The sequence below is a fragment of the Delphinus delphis genome, chromosome 9 (genome assembly GCF_949987515.2).
Source record: "Delphinus delphis chromosome 9, mDelDel1.2, whole genome shotgun sequence".
Taxonomy (NCBI): Eukaryota; Metazoa; Chordata; class Mammalia; order Artiodactyla; family Delphinidae; genus Delphinus; species Delphinus delphis.
Genome location: NC_082691.1, coordinates 62,567,011 through 62,587,736, shown reverse-complemented (window position 1 = coordinate 62,587,736; position 20,726 = coordinate 62,567,011). Strand labels below are relative to the sequence as shown.

The window sequence follows — 20,726 nt, the reverse complement described above, 5'->3', positions numbered from 1 at the left end:
GGGGATTATACAATTTGGATCCAGGTTTGTGATTCTCCAACCAAGAGGCAACTCCTCTAATTTAAAAGGAGATGTAACCCTGAAGTAAGAGGAAGAACACTGTTACTTGGGTTGCATTAAAGACTTGCCTTGTTGTCCTAATATTTTTTTCTCAATTTCCCCGCTGTCTGGTACAAATGATGATCCCAGGACCAGAAACCCTGCTGTTAATAGGGAATTTTTGAAAAGTATAAATAAATAACATAGACAGGTTGTTAGCTATATGTTTTTTCCTCCCCAAACCAAAAATTCCTTGACGGATTAGACTGTGTCTCGTCTTTGTTTATCCAATGTTTATTAGTGTTGATATATTGATTAGTTAATTAGCTAATCAACTTTCTTGTCTATTCACTCATCAACTTCTTTTATGAACTGATATCACACCAGGCAGTGTTTTAGACCTGGAGATAGGATATGGAAAGGTGACAGACAAGTCTCTTCCTTATGAAGCTTACATTCTAATAAGGGAGATAGCCACTAAACAAATAAAGTAATAAAAATCCAGGTAATAAATGCCATGAAGAAAACAAAGAGGATAAGTGGATAGAGAATATACAGAGATGTGTGTAGGAAGAAGCTCTATTTTGGATAGGGTTGTCATGGGAAACCTTTCTGTAGAGTTTGCATTTGAACAGAGATTTAAATGGGAAGGCACCAGCCATATGAATATCTGGGGAAAGTGGACTAGCAAATGCAAAGGGGGAACAGCAAGGGAAATGCCCTTGAAGTGAGAATGACATTAATGTGTTCAGGAATTAGCAAAAAGATCCATGAAGTTGGATCATAGTGAGAGAGGCAGAGAGTGGTATGAAATGAGGTCATAAAGGTATGCAGGGCTGGGTCATGTAGAGCTTTGTATATATTGGTAAGGAGTTAGGGATTTAATTATAAATATACTGAAAGCCATTGGAGATTCTTATGCAGAGAAGCAATCCATCTGATTTATGTTTTTAAAAGACAATTCTGGTTATTGGGTGGTAAGTGGATAATTTCAAGAAGGAATTAGATATTATTATGATGTTCCATTATGAGAATAAATGTCTTGGTTAGGTGAGGTAAATTGAGTGTTCCAAGACCCAGAATGGAAAAATATTCCATTCAACTGTAGCTCTGGGATACCATCATGATCTAAAAGGACTCAATTAGTCTCTTTGAAAGGAAAAGTTCCTTTGAGAGACAATTCCTGTTGGATGATGTCCCATGTTATTGGCAAGAGTTTATAAAACACCTTTCCTTCAAACCATCTCAGACATGGTAATCCAGGAGGATTCAGGTACTGCATCTTAATTGATGTCATCATAAACAGTTGCATCTGGTTGCTGCAGAGGCAGACACATGAGTCTGTGTTCCATACCTATGGTAACTGGAACATCATTTTCTATTATGTTCTATTTTGTTCTGACAGACAAATGATTAATTAGCACAATCAGCATCTCTCCTTGAAAAGGGCCATGGATCAGCATGTTCCCCTCCATCATGTAATTGAATCAGGGCCCACACACCTGTTTCCACTTCCTTTAAACAAACACCTGTCCAATAACCAACACAAAGCAATATTAAATCTCAACCTGCCTTGTGCATAAGTACATCTTTCAACTTGACCTAATCAATGCTGAAAGCTAGGAAAACATGGGTCTCAGAGAAGACTGCTGCCTGATCCTCACATGTAATCAGAGCATCTGCAGCTCTGGCCCCACTCATAACTACTTTGCGGAGTGATTCTGGAATCAGACCAGCCTAGGATCATACCTGGTTTTCCAGTTGTGTGACACTGAGCGATTCAGTTAACCCCTGTTAAGTCTCTATTTCCTCATCTTTAAAATGGGGTTAATGACGTTTATCACAAATGTTTGTCGTTTTTCTATACGTAAGTCATGCAAGTAAAAGGCTTAGCACATTTAAGCAAGCACATAGTAAGCAAGTGTTAGCAATTTTTACTATAATAAGATAATATTAAAAGTAATTAGGTTGAAAATTTTCAATTCTGGTTAAGATAGGGTAAATGCATGCCACCTTCTCTTTTCCACTGATTACAACTAAAAGTCCTGGACAGAATATATGAAGCAACTATCTGAGGACTCTGAAAAGTATACAACAGCAAGTTAACTGGGGAGGAGAAAAAAGCCACGAAGAGCAACAGTTATGAAGATGAGTTCCTGCTTCTTCTTTCCTCCCATACTTCCAGGCATAGATTCAAGGACTGCTTGAATCTTGAGACTGTACAACAGGTACTAACAGAAAAAGTTGCATGAAAAGTCCTCCCTCTTGGGCCAGAGGGCTGGGAATGGGGCCCATGGGAAAGAAAGATTTTTTACCTCTCTAAGCCCTACTTCAGTAATGAGGTGGCATTCCCATGGGAGTGGGAATTGCAGCAGCAGTGGAGGTGGCATCATGGGTAGCAGCTACAGCAGCAGGATTTCTGCAGGCTCCTTTCTCTTGCTACTTTGCCCTGAGGTAGATCCAGTTTCAGGAAGTTCATTATAGTACATGGATGCTAAAACCATGGTTTTCTAGGCAGAGCCATGAAAAGGAGTCCATAGGAGTCAGAGAATGTGGGGGGGATTCATAAGGAGGAGGTAGCAGGAGAAAGGGATCCTTTAAATCTGTGTATAACGTTTGGGCTCATCATGAGTTGTGCGTGTATAGAACTTGATCATAAGCAACATAGCAAAGTCTTTGAGAACTGAACTACAGTGTAGACCACCACCCTGGTCTCAGACTGAACCTGGATGGTGCGTGCACAGGTAGGCCGGATAGTACAGAAAGGCTATGAAAACCGAATTCACAATAGAGCTACAGCCTGCAGGTGGGTCAGGACTGTGGTCTGAACTTAACTTTAGTAGGTTAATTGCCTACTAAAGAAAACAAACAAAAAAATAACACTCCTCAGAAAATTTTTAACATATCCTATATTCTCATAGCATAATATTAAAATGTCCAGGATACAGTCCAAAATTATTTGACATACAAAGCACCAGGAAAATGTTAACAATCTTCAAGGGAAAAAGTGATCAACAAATGCAAACTCCAAAATGACCCAGATGTAGGAATTATCAAATATTTCAAAACACCTCTTATAGTGAAGATTCATGCAGTAAGGGTGAACATTCTCAAAATGAACAAAAAGAAATAGAAGGTATGCCAAAGAACCAAATGGAAACTTTTGAACTGATAGATACAATAACAGAACTAGAAAGTCCACTGGAGCACCTCAAAAGCAGAATAGAGATGAGAAAAAAAAGAACCAATGAGCTTGAAGTTCAATCAATAAAAATTATCCAATCTGGAAAACACAGAAGGAAAAAAAATGTTTGATAAAAAATGAACGGATCCTCAAAGAACTGTGGTACAATATCATAAGTTCTTATATACTGTGATTACAGTCCTGGAAGGAGAGGAGAAATAAATTGGTGCAGAAACATATGTGAAGAAATAATGGCTAAAAATTTTCAAAATTTGGTAAAGGCCATATATTTGCAGATGCAAGTTCAGCAAACTTCAAAAAGAATAAACTCAAAGAAAACCTGCTCTTACTCATCATAATCAAAGGGCAAAAAACCAAAACAAAGCAAGAAATCTTAAAAAGACCATAGAAAAACAATACATTAAAAAGGGATCAGTGACCCAAATGATGGCAGATTTCTCATCAGAAACCATGGAGGCAAAACAAAAAACAAAAACAATAACAAAACACCAGAGGAATAACATTTTTTAAGTGCTGAAAGAAAAATACTGTCAATGCAGATTTTCATGCCCAGTGCAAACAGCACTCAGTAATTTAGGTGTGAGAACAGGTCTGGTACTTAAAATAAGTTTTTTCCACCAAATATTCCTACTACGTTCTAGGTATAGTGCTCAGTACAAGTGATTCCAGAAAGATCAACACTCAGCTACGCCATCAAGAAACTTACTCTGAAGTCCAAGATAAGGTGGAAATTTGAGCAGTTAAGTGCCGTGTAAACACTGGAGTTAAGGATGAAGTCCATATAAGGTACTCTGGTGACACAAAGGAGGAGGTAGTTGTTTCTATTCAGGTAAAAAGAAGGAACCAGGGGCTTCCCTGGTGGCGCAGTGGTTGAGAGTCCGCCTGCCGATGCAGGGGACACGGGTTCGTGCCCCGGTCCGGGAAGATCCCACATGCTGCAGAGCGGCTGGGCCCGTGAGCCATGGCCGCTGAGCCTGCGCGTCCGAAGCCTGTGCTCCACAACGGGAGAGGCCATAACAGTGAGAGGCCCGCGTACCACACACACACACACACACACACACAATAATAATAAAAGAATAATAAGAAGAAGAAAAAGAAGGAACCAGGCATAGTTTCAAGAGGAGATTATGTTTGACTTGAATATTAAAAGGTATATCCCAATGAGTAGAGAAATTAGTGCAGTATAGTAGGTACTCTGTAACAGGGAGAAACATGAATACACCCTGCAGTGGTTTGTTGGTATATTTGGGCAACTTTAAGTTTTTTAGTTATTATAGCACATATACCTCTGAACACTTATTTTTCACTTTCACCAAATTTCCAACTTCCAGTTCCTACAGCACGTTGATTGAGGGCTGGATCCAATTCTTCTTGCACACAGAGCAATCTGATTATACTGGGGAATTAACGCTCCAGGGGCAGATTTCAACCGATGACTGATGGGAGTTGATGAATAAATACCCCAGCCCTCATATTCCTTGGACAGGGTAACTCTGAAGTACTGGGGTCTCAGATTTCCCAGTGGAATTTAGTCCTGTTTGCCCACTCTTGTTAACTTGCTTGACAATGCATACATTATTGATTTTCATCCATTCCCTCTCCTACTTCCCCACTTGCCTTAGTAGTGTTTTTAGGGATAACGTCTTAAAGAAACTCTTTGAACTTGTATCCTTGTTTCAGGATCTAACTCTGAGATAACTCAAACTAAAAGAGTTTCACAGATTAGGTTTCCAAGGAAGCAGATTCTGAAATGGAGATTTAGAATTTATTAAGAGGTACTCTTGTAATTAACATCTGTGAGATAAGAAAGCAGGATTGGACAGAGGGAGGAGTTGGGCTGTAGTTACAACAAAAGTCTCAAGTAACCCCATGGAGAGCTCTGAAGCTGGAGTCACTCTTGAGAGTTGTCCCAAGTTGAGGTGAGGGGGCTTGGTTTACATTCCTTCATATCAACCAGTCATTAGATGCACGTTTAACCTTAATTACCTCCTGTAACATCCTATCTCCAAATACAGTCACACTGCAGGTTAGGGCTTCAAGATATGAATTTTAGGAGATACAGTTCATCTTATAATGTGTGTCTTTATGAAGAGAGTGTTATATGATGTAGCGAACTGTGACTTTACATAGACATATGTATAAGTATGCCTCACCTTGAGCGTAAGTGAAGAGAAATCCCTAAACCTTGTTTTATACAAAGCAAGGCAGTGCTCCTTAATTTATTTCAATAAGCATTTATAGAGAAGTGACTATGAACAAGACACTGTTATCAGATGTGAAAGATACAAAAGTGAATAAGATAACGTTAGAAGTTCTTACTGTAATTTTAAATGACTTGAATATTTTACAAAAGGACACACAAATTATTCTTGCAAACTAAAGCTTTTCAGAAAGCAGACCACTCAACCAGAAGAAAGGGAACCTATTACCTTTCTAAATTTCAAAGAGCATCCCTATTTAAATAAAGAGTTTTCAGGGGAAGCAAATGTATGATTCATTGCTCTACAGTTATTCAGATTAAATGAATAATAGAGAGTTGTTTTCTGAAACAAAATACATACACATAAAGTGACCAAGTGCCAGACAGATATCCTACTCTACCACTTGTATACCCAGCTCTGGAGCCTCCACTGTGGACTGAAGAAGAAGCAGAGGGGTTTCTGGAGGTTGAGGCTGTAGAGAACAGATAAGTGGTAAGACTGGGCAGGAATGAGAGTTGAACAGGGCAGGGAACCTCCCCCTGTAACGCATCAATGTTATGCACTCATTGAAGCAATGGGAAGTTCGCAAGATTCAACAGTTTTCAACAGTTCAAGAAAACTGTGTCAGTGGATAATAAAAAATAAAAGTAAATTTTATTTTATTCATAGGACTTGCTAACAGAGCAATGCAGTTGACAAATGCCTACCCATTTCCGTAGAAGAATACAGATGGTCCAAAGCAGAAATGTGTAACTTTTTTTGAATGGGTAAATACTTGGCTTTTGGGAAAGAAAATTGTGGACACCTATTATATTCCTTAAGTCTTAGAAATTATATACTTATAAAATATCCCAAAATATTTATTTTAAAAAAGAAAAATATAGATGTTCTATGACTCTGGTACACTGTCATTAGCAAATAAGCAATTATTGAGTGATAATGGGAATGAAGAAAATGTAGGTGCATTTAGGAAGTAGGTGCATTTCTTTCACTTCTATTTTCCTGGTGAGTGAATTCAGAGAAGGACTGGCTCTGACTGTTAGAGTGGATTACCAACATTGGATAGCACTGAACTCTTGAAGTACCCAAATGGGAAAAGTCTTCAGTTTGATTCTAATGATTAGAAATCATTCGTGACATGGAAGTCTCTTTCTTTACATAATTAGGGTGACTCAGAGAGGGAGCATCTCATACTAAACTTCTGGTCTACTAATGTTTGAAAATTAGACTATTAGAACCTGAGTCTTGGGTTAGAGAAAGGTGCTACCAATATTTTGGCTTCTGTTCACATTCTCTCATTTTCAAGAAAGACAATTTGACATCATTTCAAATAATCTACAGTCCCTACAAATTATGGCTGTTCTTTGTTTTTCAAATTAAAATTTGAAATTAGATATGCAACCCACCATCGCACAATTAAACATTTTGAAACTTTTCTTCTCAAAAAAACTTTTATCCTTTAATCTCTGCACAAATGTCCTATTTTATGACCTCTGTTATACCACAGAAATTATTTCTCAACAAGAAGAAACAGTTATATTAGACCAGATTTTCAAGTCATTAGAACATATTGTGACTTTATTTTTTCTACTTTAGCAAAATTATTTTCTTTTGAAGAAAAGATGATTCTGGACCTGCAGACAAAAATGCATATATAAGGGAATATCTGTTAAACAAAATCTAATGGGATTCTGTGGAAATGTTTTCCTGTGGATTGAAAGATGGATATCCTTATATAAATCTACATAGCCTATGCATATGCTGTGGTTCAGAGCAACCTTCAAGGTTTTATCCTTTTGTCTCCATCGTGAGTGAAACCTGGGTCTTCACTCATGCATAACAAAACCAAGGAAAATATATAACCCGAGTTTCCAAGTGTTGTTTCTCAACTCAGTTTTCTCTAGTCACATCTTTGTCTTTGAATATTGAAATGAAATCTGGATGGAATAAAATTAATACAGGAAGGGACCCCTGTCCTTCGATGTAAAAGAAGTTAAATTGTTCCCTTGCCAACTTGTAAATTTGAAAATGATCGGTGGTGTGATCTTTATTTTTTTTCTTCTTTTTCATTGAAATGGAATGACTCTAACCCCGAGCTGGGTTTCACAATTAAAAGGTTTTCTATGTTATTAACTTTGTACAAATATTTATTGCAATGATCTCTGATTTCAGATATGTAGTCTGGATTTTCCTGAATAAAGTCAACTTGAATAGGTTAACTTTGAAAAAAAGAGAATGCAGGATCTTGGAACCTGAAGATAGAACAATGAGATTCCCCAGAAAATCATTCAGGGACTGCAAAGGAACTCTTGCCATTATCCTTGGGCAGTGGGACAAGCAGTAGTAAGCGAAGAGTTTCTAGGATGGTAGGTTCCTGAGGAGTCTTTGCGGAAGGAGTCATCTCTTTACATGAAAGCAACTCAGAACCTGCCTTTGACTGCAAGTCATTTGTCATTAACATAGTACAGTGCTTTCCAAACTTTTATATAGAGTGAGTTTTTTTTTTTTTTTTTTTTTTTAGAGTGAGATTTTTTTAAAGGAAAATCTCTGCTAAAGCTAACTAGATAATGCAGACAGAAGCAGGGTTACTTTGGGTGATTTGGACCTATCAGTGGGCTGCACATAAGCCCCAAGGCTTGGCAAAGCCATAATGGTGAACCACTGGCAAAACATGGAATCAGAGAGTCAACTCAATCTCTGACTAGTTGTTGGAACTTAGACAATTTATAGTCTTTTTGAGCATGTGTGTGTACATGCATATGTGTGTGTGTGTATTAATTTTTGCCTCTCAGGATTGTTGTGAAGATAAGTGATATTGCATATAAAGTGCTTAGCCCAGTGCCTTGCATGTAAGTAGATATTCAAAAATGGCCACTACTCTTCTTATCATCATCATCGTAATCATAATGAGCTGTACTCCATACGGAATCATACAGGAACCATGTTCCAGGCTTGCTCTAAAGGGCTATATACGCATTAACCCTTGTAATGTACAGATGATGACACTGAGGCTTAGAAAGGTTAAGTAGTTTATCCAGCACAGATGGTGGAGTTGGATTTAAGCTTCTGGATTTAACTCTAGAGCTTGAGTCCTTAACCCCACTGTACAGTTGCCTCTCATTAATAATACAGCACAGGACTCAGTGCCTACCTGTGGAGATCATTCTCTCCATCTTAGCTTCCTCCTATTCAAATGGGGAATACTTCCCTTAGCACTGAGAGGCTCAAATGAGGGAAAGTCTGTCGTGTCACACGCAAAAGACTTCTATTTTTATATGGCAACTTATATGGTCAGTTCTTTTTATGCAGTTTGATTATATGAAATAACAACCATCAAATCTTCATTTGCATCTGTTTTGTGTGGAAGCAACTCAGGTCAAAAACAGGTCTGAACTTTATCCACACTCCAAACTCCAAAATGGAACTTATTAGGCTTTAAGCTAGGTTCTCAGAAAAAAAAAAGTTTTCCATGTCTAATGAACAGTTTTGCTGTGGGCTGCTTTTGAGAATAAGAGATTGTCATATAAGTACTTGGCATGGGGCACTGTGTATCACACAGAAATAAAAAGATAGATACTGAGTGAGATTTGGAAGCAAGTCTTCCAGCTGAAACTATCTTGTGGAGAGTAGAAAATGCTGGATGGGAATTCTGGAGAGAGCTGGGAACTGGGCTTCTAGAGTGAGTGTGTATACTGAGAAAGATGGTGTGGAGAGAGAAAAAGAAGAGAATTGAGGACAGAAGAGGGATGTCCACACTCTAAGGAAGTATAGTCAACAGAGGGAACTGCAGGGTGGTCTGAAGGGTAGGAGGGCTCCCATGAAGTCAAAGGGTTTCCGCAAAGCAAAGAGGATGAAGAACGGAAATAGGCTATGAGATGGGTTCTAGTAATGGGTAGCTTCAAAAGAAATAGCTTCTTAGTTTCCTTGCTGGAAAGTAACCACCACTGGCCCATCTTACATAAATTATGCACTTCCCTCAAGGAGTTACTTTTCCATGAAGTTTTTCTGACTGTTCCATTCTTCATGCATCCCCCGCTCCTGAGAATTCCTGTAGCACTTAGAGACCGCCAGTGCACTCAGCCCTGGTGTACACTACCCTGCATTTCACTGGCAAAGGGGGGTGGAGGGCTCACAAGCCTCCCCAGCTGGATGGAAGCAACTTGACAGTTTTGCTTCTCCCTTCAGGGATTACACCAACTGCCTTCTAACGGGAGCTCCTGTACAGCTGTCAGTCCCCAGTGGTACATTTTCCACAAGGCAGTCAGCGTGACTTTTAAATGTAAAGCAGATCACAGGACAACCCTGCTTAAAACCTACTGTGGCTTTCCATCACACTTGGGAAAAACTCAGGCTCTCAGACTCCAGCCTACAGTTATCCCGAAGCCCCACCTCTCAGACTTCCACTCCCTCCAATCCCCTCTCACTCACCCACTCAGCAATGCTGGCTGTTTCTGTCTCAGAGCCTTTAAACTTCTCATTCCTTCTGCTTTATTTTTATTTTATTTTATTTTTTTTTAGAGAAGGGCTCTTTTTAAAAAAATAATTAATTAATGAATTAATTTTTGGCTGTGTTGGGTCTTCCTTGCTGTGCGCGGGCTTTCTTTAGCTACGGTGAGCAGGGGCTGCTCTTCGTTGCGGTGCGCAGGCTTCTCATTGTCATGGCTTCTCTTGTTGTGGAGCACGGGCTCTAGGCATGCAGGCTTCAGTAGTTGTGGCACGTGGACTCAGTAGTTGTGGTTCGCGGGCTCTAGAGCGCAGGCTCAGTAGTTGTGGCGCTCGGGCTTAGTTGCTCCGCGGCATGTGGGATCTTCCCAGGCCAGGGCTCGAACCCGTGTCCCTTGCATTGGCAGGTGGGTTCTTAACCACTGCACCACCAGGGAAGCCCCCTTCTGCTTTAAATGTTCTTTCCCCAGAATTTCACATGGCTCCCTCTTCCTCACCATTCGTGTCTTGCCCAAATAGCTTCCCTTTCGCAAGGCCAACCACTCTGATCAATGTGGTAAGCTTTTCACCCCACGTCACTCTCTACAGTATTATCACACGGTCTTCGCCATGGTGAGGAACTGACGTGATCTTATATACTTGTTTGTTGGTGCGGTGGTTGTTTCTCACCCTTCGTCCGATGCTTTGTTGAGTAGGAGCTCTGTCTCGTTCACAGCTCTGTCTCCAGCACGAGAGGAGCTGCTGACACCTAGTGGGTGCTTCTTCAATAAGTCTGGCTTGCCGACCAACTCAAAGCTTTTGGACAGTCTGCTACCTCTCAAGCCTGGATCTTCCTTCCTCCTTGTGTTGTCACTCCTTCAACCAGGCCCTTCTGATACCCTGACCTAAATCAGCCTCCCTGTTATTCTCTCTTTCATAAAACCCTGTTATTTCCTTCAAAGCCCTTTCACAGTTTTCAAATTCATACCTATTTATGTGTTTACATTCTGTCTCCCCCAACAGACTGTAAGTTTCAGCAGGGCAAAGACTGTACACCATATATACCTTGAGAGATATATATTATATACATCTTGGCCACTGCACCCTATGCCTGGCACATAGTAGGTGCTCACTTATTCTGTATCGACTGAGTATTAAAATATTCCTCCCAGGTTTAACCATAGAGTAGAATATTAAAAAATAGCTGAGGAAGGATTGATACATACTTCTCCTTGGGGAAAATTTAGATATTCTTTTTTTTTTTTTTTTTCGCGGTACGCGGGCCTCTCACTGTTGTGGCCTCTCCCGTTGCAGAGCACAGGCTCCGGACGCGCAGACTCAGTGGCCATGGCTCACGGGCCCAGCCGCTCCGCGACACGTGGGATCTTCCCAGACCGGGGTACGAACCCGTGTCCCCTGCATTGGCAGGCGGACTCTCAACCGCTGCGCCACCAGGGAAGCCCTAGATATTCTTGCTCTGGCTAGAATGTGCTTTTACATCTTGTAGAAAGGTCAACAAACCTGCCCTGATCTAGAGGAAGACATCTGTATCCTTTTCTCCACCAGGACAATTTGACAGAGAGGCTGGATCTGATTCTGCCCAAGCTGGAGGAGACATCCTGGTGCTTCTCCCGAAGGTGGATGGAGGAAAGGCAGCTAAATGGGTCACACTGCAGCATGGAGCCCGCTGGCCATCACTGGGAGGAAAGGCAGCCCCAGGGGCCATGGAGGGGTGGATCTTAGCATGTGAAGTCTGGCCATTCTTTTCTTCGGTCCACTTATACTGATGCAGTGGTGTTCAGGTGGTTTCCCTGTGAGAAGCTCAAGCTACTAAAAGGAAAACAGGAACAAAAAGTGTGGACAACTTCCCATATTTACACCAAGCAGCTAACTCAGACTGGTGGGAAAGGCACTGCTGGGTGTGAATTCTCTAGACTGGGCTCTGTGCGATGGCAACAGATCCTGGCAGTGACTTAGCCCATATTAGGTCAAAAGCCGTGTTTCTTGTTCTCATTTGGAAAATGGGCTACTAATACTTATCTCTTGTTTACAGGGCAGAGGAAAAGATTGGCATGAGGGTGAGGTGACTCAAGTTCTAGTCCTGAATCACCATCAGCTAGCTGTGTGGCCTTGAGCAAACCAATGTGCTTTTCTGGGCTTCAATTTCAGTCACCATCTTTATTTGTATCAGTTGCAGGCATAGGTTTATTAGGAGGGCAGGTTTCCTTTTTTCTTTTTTTTAAACAACTCTGTTGCAGAATAATTTACATACCATAAAGTTTACCTATTCTAAGAGTACAATTCAATGATTGTTAGTAAATCTGCCAAGTGTGTAACTACCACCACCATTCAATTTTGGAACACTTCCATCTCACCAGTAAGAAACCTTGTACTCCTTTATAAATTAATCCCTATTCCTACTCGCAGCCTCAGGCAATGACTAATCCACTTTTGGGACAAATACTTTTAATCTATGTGAAAATAGTGCAGATTTCCAAAACTCTAACAATCGCCAATATTGGTATTTGCGTGAGCCCCGTTCACATTGATTAAAGATATCCTGCTGGGTAGCCCCCTCTTCCTAGCTGCTGCCTATTTCCTGACCTCAAATAGCCCTGGCCTTGAAGAGTTAAAGTGTTGCTATCCGGCAAATGGCTCTCACAGACTCCCACTGAGAAAGTAAGAATGGGAACAGGAAAGCAAAGGGAAAGCTGGTCAATTTCTCGTTAGCCCTGCTCCGTGGTGCTCATCTGTCCTGCCCTGAATACCTTTTCTTGCTCCAGATGTGTGGGCTGGTACTTACTTTTATGGCTCCCTTAGATAATTATCTTTTCTCCTCTGACATGCCCCTGGAAAAGAGTGCCTGTTGTTTTCTAAGGTGCTGCTCAATTTCTTCTAAATGCTTCGGGAAACTCTGGCAGACCGTCCTCATTGTTTCCATCTCAGGGACTGTGCACTGAGAACAATTAGAAAGAGCTGAGAAGGAAGGTCTTTCTGAATCACTGCAAGAGTTCACCACAGTGGCACCTGCCTTCCCACCTGGGCTTACCTGTTCGCGACGAAGCCCTGCTGCTAATGTGTCAGAAAGAGAATAGGGAAAGCCCAGCCTTTGGCTTCGTCAAGCAAGTAGAGGCAGTATGTGGCTGGGACAGGAGGGCAGCCATTGTTGGATGGCCCTTGGAGACATTATGTCCCAGAGACAAGAAGGCGCTCTGGAAGACTAGGGGGAGGTAGGGTGCGAGGATGTAGACAGGAGAGGAGGAGGGAAGGGCCAGAATAGTGCGAGCCTGTGCTTAGAATTGTTGAGTTTTGTTTAATCTTGTTTCACTTTGGTACTGAGTACTGCCTCACTCTGAATCTCAGTAACACTGAACATGTTTGTTCGGATGGTACGTATTTGATTAGAGAAAGTCTGCTTAGAATAATTTCTATTAGCCTTAGCTTTGCTTAACCACAGTCTCTGGTGGTTGAAATCTGTAGGATCAGCCCCACCCAGCTGACAAGCCCATTCAGAGTGAGGTAGGCATAGATTAGGCATCCCATCCTCCATGGACTGGAATTGAAAATTGAACTCTGTCCTTCCAATCCTGCTTCCCATTGTTCCTGATGTGAATCAATCTTTAAATCTTACTTTCTCTGTACGACGATGCTGTTGCCTTGGTTTCCTTATTTAAATATCTTCTTGCAGCCACCAAGCCTGGTCTATTTGTCAGGCACTCTGCTGATTTGCTGAGTTCTTACCAGCTATCCTCTTTGTTTTCTAGCCCTGGTTGGATCATGCTTTAAATAGATCCATGATCCAGAACCCCAGAATCTCTACCCATCTGACTTTGAGTAATATTAATGCTAGCTGGACCCTAATGCTAGATCTACCAGGTCCTCCATTTTAAACTCCTCCCTGATTAGTGTGTAGTGTCTGGTCGTTGCCTACTCACCATCTCTCCCTCCTGTATTCATAATTACAGAATTCTAATATCTTAGGGGCACTGAGCATTTAACTAAAAACCTACATTTCCCAGTATCCCTTGCAGATAGGATGGCAATGAGATGGAAGTGGAGGTGGTGGAGTTGGGCTTCTGGGAAACTTTTTTTTTTTTTTTTTTTGGGAAACTCTTTAAAGGAAAAATTTCAATGGCAGGATGCTTTTAACCTTTTCTTCTTCTTCCTCCTTCAGTGGAGACCAGCCTTTCAGCTATGTTAATTCCTCCCACCCCTTTTTCTAGGAAGTTCCAGATTTCTTACCTTTCACCCCCAAACCACATGGCCATGCTCTTAGCAACCATATGGCTATTTTTACTGGTATTGTCATAATGGAAATACTGTCCTGAGTGATATTCTGATATTGAAACCCTCCATCATTTTGCTTTGAGAGTTCGGTTTTGATTCTATCCTCATTTTTATACATGAACAACATTTTACAGAGCAAAACTCTCCAATTATTGTCGCTTCGGTGTGAGTCCATTTGAACCAGTTAGAGGAGTATTTGAAGGTTATTGATGTCGGCAAGAGTGCTTGAAAGGTGACTACAGTTATGGTTCTTAAAACTAGAAAAGATCATACAGACCATGGAGGACTTCTTTTTATAAATAAGTGTTCTGACACAAAGAGTTAACTAACTTGTCCCAGGTCAAAACGTGGTAGATTTCAAACCCAATTCTCCTGATTCATTTCTTTTCTTCTCAAGATCTAGCTGAGTCACAGCAGGGACTACAGTGTAGCTAGTCATACGGAGAAGTTATTTGTCCCTAAGGAATGAGCCGATTGGTCTTAGTAGATTCTTACAAGGTGACCAAGTTCTAGGGACTGTGAGGCCAGGGCCATGGAAATATGGTGCTCAAGTAGGCTGAACGTTATAAACGTTGAAATTTATGCTTCATCTAGATATTTTGGGATAACCCTTCGTGATTGGAAGGCATGAAGGCTGGGATTTAGGAATAACTGACGTGTATAGCTCCCTGTGAAGGGAGCGATGTGGAAGATTCTGAAATGCTGCCATCTCCCGGTCACTTGGAAACACTGAAACTATCAATACATTTCTGCTTTAGAACACATACAGAAGTTTCAGAAAAAAGGAAACCTTAGTCAAGCAAACAAAAAAAGAAGCTGTTCTGAACTCTTTTTTTTTCCAATATAAGGGCTAGGTTATAACTCAAATACAATGCAAGGTCTACTCTACTGACCCAACCTGGGCCTTAAAACAAACTTTATCTTCAATAGTAAGAGCAACAATATTGACCCTTCGCTTTTGAATTGGTTCATATTACTTTTCAGTGGCCATGGCTCACGGGCCCAGCCGCTCCGCGGCATGTGGGATCTTCCTGGACCAGGGCACGAACCCATGCCCCCTGCATCGGCAGGCGGACTCTCAACCACTGCGCCACCAGGGAAGCCTGTCTCATATTACTTTTTAAAATTTGTACGATTTTCTTTTTCTTTAAATCTAAATAATAAACATTATAGATGGATCTTCTAATATCCAAAACTCTTATTTCATATACAACTCATTTTCTTTTCTGGAAAGATTTTATTTCGAATTAACAAATTATTGTGAAGAAATCACTTATTTATAAGAAATTAATCATATCAGCAAACCATTATCATAGATAACCCACGAGAGCGCACCCTCTCTGTGACTTTCTTCTGAAGTTTTAAACACAGTTTTGGTTTTTTATACTTTATTATTTTAAACAAAATATAAAGCCAACTATGGTTTAATTTATATTTCCTTATGAAATTTATCTTAAAAATGTAAATTAGAAAAATAATATTTTTTCAGGATATGTTAGATCAATAATCTGGTTTTCATCATGGAAACTGGAGTACCTAACTGTAGGATTTAATATTTTTCCCCTTATAGCCTCTTAAAATGTCACCTTCTCCAGCTGTCTTTCATCCCTAACATTTGCCTACATGAACTATATGGTCAAGTAGATGTTTATTCCCTTAGAGCTGAGTTTTTCAACTTCGACATTGTTGACATTTTAGGTCAGAGAATCCTTTGTTGGGAGGGATGTCCTATGTATTGTAGGATGTTTAGCACCATCCCTGACCTCCACCCACTAAATGCCAATAGCACCTACCCCAGTTAGGACAGCCGAACATGTCTCCAAACATTGCCAAATGTCGCCATGGCTGGGGTAAAATTACCTGCAATTGAAAACCACTGCATTTACAGTCTCTCAACTAACATCAATGATGATGATGACTCCTACCATTCTCCAGGATTTGAACCTTGGTCTTTTTACTCCAAAGGACCCCAGCTATACATTAGCTTTTGTTCTTTTTTCTCACTGAAACTTAGCATATTATACCTAGAATTGATCTCAACACCTTCTTTTACTAGTTCAACCCTTATTTTATCTTTCATATAATCACTTTCTATATTCATATTACATTTGTATAGATTTCTATATCTTGAAGGACCATGTAGTAATTTGCCTTATCTTTCAAGTAATCACTTTCTCATGTTACTGTTACACTTACATAGATTTAGATGTTTTAAAGTTGGGCACATCTTTGGAGTGGATTGTCCAAGGATTTGGTGTCAGCTAAGCTGGAATGTGACTCTGGACTTAGGAGTTGTGGGAAGTTGGAAAATTAAACTCTCTCAGTTCTTGTTTCCTCATCTGTGAAAGAGGGAGGACTTGGCACATTTATGGCATGGATGAAAATGGGGGGTATTTGACACAGCATAAATAAAGCGCTTGGTATAGCACTCAGTAAATATTTGTGGAATTAACAGAATGGGAAGGTAACACAGAAGGCACCGAATAGTAGGCAACCAGGAAATCGTAGTTGCCTTTCATTCTCCTTTGAACAGCTATAGTCCTATGTTATATGTGCTACCTTGTTTTTCCACCCTGTCTATACACGTAGTTTCATGTTTGATACGCTTTAATTTTTTAAATCAATGACTAGCCTTGATAGCCTAGATTATTTCTGACCTGAGAATTGCTGAAGAGGTTCATTGGAAGGACTCACTAAATGCTTGTTGATTTACCGGGAGCTGAACAGGGTTGGGGGTCCTTCAGTCCTCAGTAACCTCAATGTTCACTTTTAAACAAGCTTAGCAAAGGAAGACCAAAAGTTCCTCTATATGACATGAGAAGTTCTATATTTAAGACCTGAACAATAATAAAATAGTAACAAAAATCGGTAACCACCGATGCTCTCATTTAATCCGAAAACGACCCTGCATCGATGACATGAATAGTCTCCCTATTTTACAAAGCAGGAGCTAGGCTCAGAGAGATGAAATGGCTTGTGCAAGATTATACAGCTAAGTGAACACGAGACAGAATTTTCAGTTAGACTGAACTGAAGAGGAGGTACAGGTGCATTGATGCTTAGAACCTTACGTATGAATGCACTGTCCTCTACCCCTCTGTAAAATGGGGGTGGGTAATAAAATGTGCCTTCCTTCCTTCATAAGGTGACCGGAAGTATCAAATAAGAAGAAATTTGTGAGAATATATTTTAAATAATAAAACAGTCTACAAATATTAGTCATGATGTGAAATGGAAAGGTGTGTCCCGAGAGCTCACATTCGGAAGGGAAGGCTGAACTTTATCCCTGAGGTATTTGTCGTTGCTGCGTCTGCTTCTCCATCTTTGCAGAGGTAAATACTGACAGAATACAGCTCCCTCACTGGGGTGTCCTGAAGGACTTTCAAAGCCTTCCTGAACTGGGCTTCCAGATGGTTATGTGAGTATGAACAGGGCCTACAGGCTGAAGACACAAAGCTGGGGCTTTGCCTCGCCCCGTGTCAGGGGAGATGGTGGTGACAGCAGACACCACAGTGGGCAGGCGCAGCTTGGCAGGGGCCCCCTGGGTAGATACCAGGGAAACGTGTCTGCAGAGACAGATTTGGTGAGGGGCTGGGCCTTGTTACTTGGAGCTGAACAGCAATGCCAGGGCCTAGGCTCACATGTGTTAAGTCTGAACAGAAACATCATTGAGCTGTCTTGCTTCTGTTCCCAGTCCTGGTTCTGCTGTGGTAACAGGGGCACACGTAGTGCATTCTAAAGTTGCTTCTCTAGAATCCATTCCCAAGACCACAGCACTCTGAGCAGCTGATGCCAGTTTGCAGAACATCTGGATTGTCACAGACTTGGAGCATTTACGTTAGCATCTGGAGGAAGGTTTCCCATCTCAGATTCTGCCCTAGGTGGTATTTGACCCAAAGCACTACATCTTGGCCTCACTTGGGGAGTATCGCCGGCCACTTAATCTAGATGGGGAATGGACCTTCCAGATGTTTGGACAAGGTCGCCTGTATAGGGCATGGCTTCACTGGGCTTGGGGACGTGCTGTGGGACACTTTTTGCATCAGTAAGGCGTTGTTAATATCAGGACAGAGTTTACCGCCTTCTGTTCCTCTTGGGGCCTCCGAGTCAACATGAAAGGACTTGTCTTGAGCACGATCAATTCCAGGTGATCTCTGAGACTCACAGTGGCGGCTTTGTACATATACTGCCCCAGCTCGCTCAGGCCTCAGGAACCCATCCTTCACTTCTGTGATGTGCGTCACCACAGACCCAGAGGGCAATCAGTGTAAAATTGAGTCACTGGTTTCCTGTTACAAGGAGTAAAACATGAAACAAAGGAAGAGGAATGAACATCTCTTAAAACGAAATAACAATCTGATTGTGAGATGCATCTTCACTAAGGGGAAGAAAATCCAGAAGGGAATGCATATGCCTTAAATGCCACACTTAGAAAACAATAAACACCACAATTTATACATCTGTGTATATGTACTGTAATGGACAGAATGTTACATTCCCCTTCCACCATGCTATGTAAACATTAGGAGACCCAAAGATTCAACAGAAGGGTTGAAACTCGCTGAAGATGGACAAAACAGACTTTGCAACCTCTCACTTTTTCTATATTTGTTTTGGTGCAAGATTTGTGCCACAAGCTGTGAAGGACTCCCAGTACATCATTATTCTTTACAATTTCCAGATAATGTCTAAGCAATTACTATTCTGGAATGTAAGCTTCATATAAAATGGTTGCTATTCCCTTTCTTATAACTCTGGAATGAAATTATACGTTAGAGCACTAGAACAAAATTATCGGTTAAAGCCCATTTATTCGTATGCTGGTAGGTTCAAGTCAGTCTGGTCCAAATGAAAATAAACAACCACCAACATAAAGGGTCCCTAAAAAGTAGAGAGAGTGATTTCCTCTAAAAGGGATATAGTTATATTATAACTGTTACCTTTAGTTAACTGTACTTTGTAAAGCACAAAAAACACAAAAATAAACAAAAATAACCTCTGAAACTCATTTAAGTGAATTTGTGAAGAAACCAGATTATGAAAACTTCTCTTTGATGGTGAGATCAAATGGTGGAATTGGGCATATTTCTCTCAGGAGTAGAGCCTTATTTATCTTGTGTTTTAGAAGCCAAATACATGCATCTGAATCATTTTGAGCAAGTCGCCAAGAAAATGTGGTCCAATTTACAGATGGTTTCGTTTCTTCAGGAGGCTAAAAATCTTTCCTGCCTATAAACCACCTTTCTGACAACTCGATAATAAACTCTCAAAATTGAGTTTGCAAATTCTCTTTTTAAAATAATTAATTAATCAATTAATTTTGGGCTGCGTTGGGTCTTTGTTGCTGTGCGCAGGCTTTCTCTAGTTGCGGTGAGCAGGGGCTACTTTTCTTTGCGGTGCACAGACTTATTGTGGTGGCTTCTCTTGTTTCGGAGCACGGGCTCTAGAGCTCAGGCTCAGTAGTTGTGGCACACGGGCTTAGTTGCTCCGTGGTATGTGGGATCTTCCCAGACCAGGGCTCGAATCCGTGTCCCCTGCATTGGCAGGCAGATTCTTAATCACTGCGCCACCAGGGAAGTCCCGGGTTTGCAAATTCTAACCATTCTCTTAGGGTTGTAGGAATTACATGATACAAAGGATGAGACATTGCCTAGTCCAGGATGGCTATGATAGATGATTAAGCAAATAGACAAATACAAAGGTGCATCGTTTAGCACTCCCACACCCTCACACCTAATATGTAATATGAAGGTTGGCATGACTTAGGGGAAGATGATATGGCCTCTGGCAAGAGTAATGGACTTAGTACCTGCACCCTCAGGCCAACCCAACCCAGTTCCTGAAACTATCGAGGCCAAGACATGTAGAACTTCAGAAGCTTCATCACCTCCAATAGGATTTTCCCTATGCTCTTAATAGGCACAAGGAGCCATAGCTCTTCCCTACTCCACTAGATTGGGGCCTTGGCTTACCCCTACCTTACCCCTACCAGTCCCTTTCCCCTAGCTATATCTTATTATTTAAACCCTTGCCTACTGGGCGGATCCTGTACCAAACCACCACGAATCCCCTCGTGAGTGTGTCATGCCCCTTAGACTGCTGATTCCCTCATTCTGCCAATCCTGTAGCTCGGGGTGGGGGGTTAATCTCTCTAGAATGTATGCTACTAAGATCCAGTTTGCTCCCATAGCTGAGTCATCTAGAAAATCTGGAGCCAAGACTACTGGGTTAAGATTCTGACTCTCCTACTTACTAGTTGTGTGGTCTTGGGCATGCCACTAACACTCTCTGTGTCTGTTTCCTCATGGGGAAAAGAATAAATAGGCTGATGATATTGTTTGTGGGGTTGCGAAGAGGATAATATCCAATAATACATACGTGAAGAATTTATGTACATGGAAAAGATGATGTAATTATATATACATTTTTACTGCAGAACATCATCTTAATATTATATTATCTTTCAGAATTCAATCATTACTAATGTTATTAAATATCATTAATAAGTGTCATTATTAATATTAATACTTACTAGAAATTACCTTTCCTAGCACAGGACTGTCCTCACAGAG

The 20,726-nt window shown here is 40.9% G+C and overlaps 1 protein-coding gene across 1 annotated transcript in view; it reads right to left on the bottom strand.

Moving 5' to 3' along the window:
- Window positions 1-11,398: 11,398 nt before the first annotated feature.
- The window catches only part of ITPRID1 (ITPR interacting domain containing 1), a 203,077-nt gene continuing 193,749 nt past the window's right edge, over window positions 11,399-20,726 (bottom strand). The window contains 8 exon segments of the mRNA XM_060019783.1: window positions 11,399-11,661; window positions 11,664-11,694; window positions 12,698-12,823; window positions 17,499-17,715; window positions 17,717-17,770; window positions 17,805-17,962; window positions 18,133-18,194; window positions 18,197-18,406. Of these exon segments, the coding sequence (XP_059875766.1) occupies window positions 11,399-11,661; window positions 11,664-11,694; window positions 12,698-12,823; window positions 17,499-17,715; window positions 17,717-17,770; window positions 17,805-17,962; window positions 18,133-18,194; window positions 18,197-18,406 (1,121 nt within the window).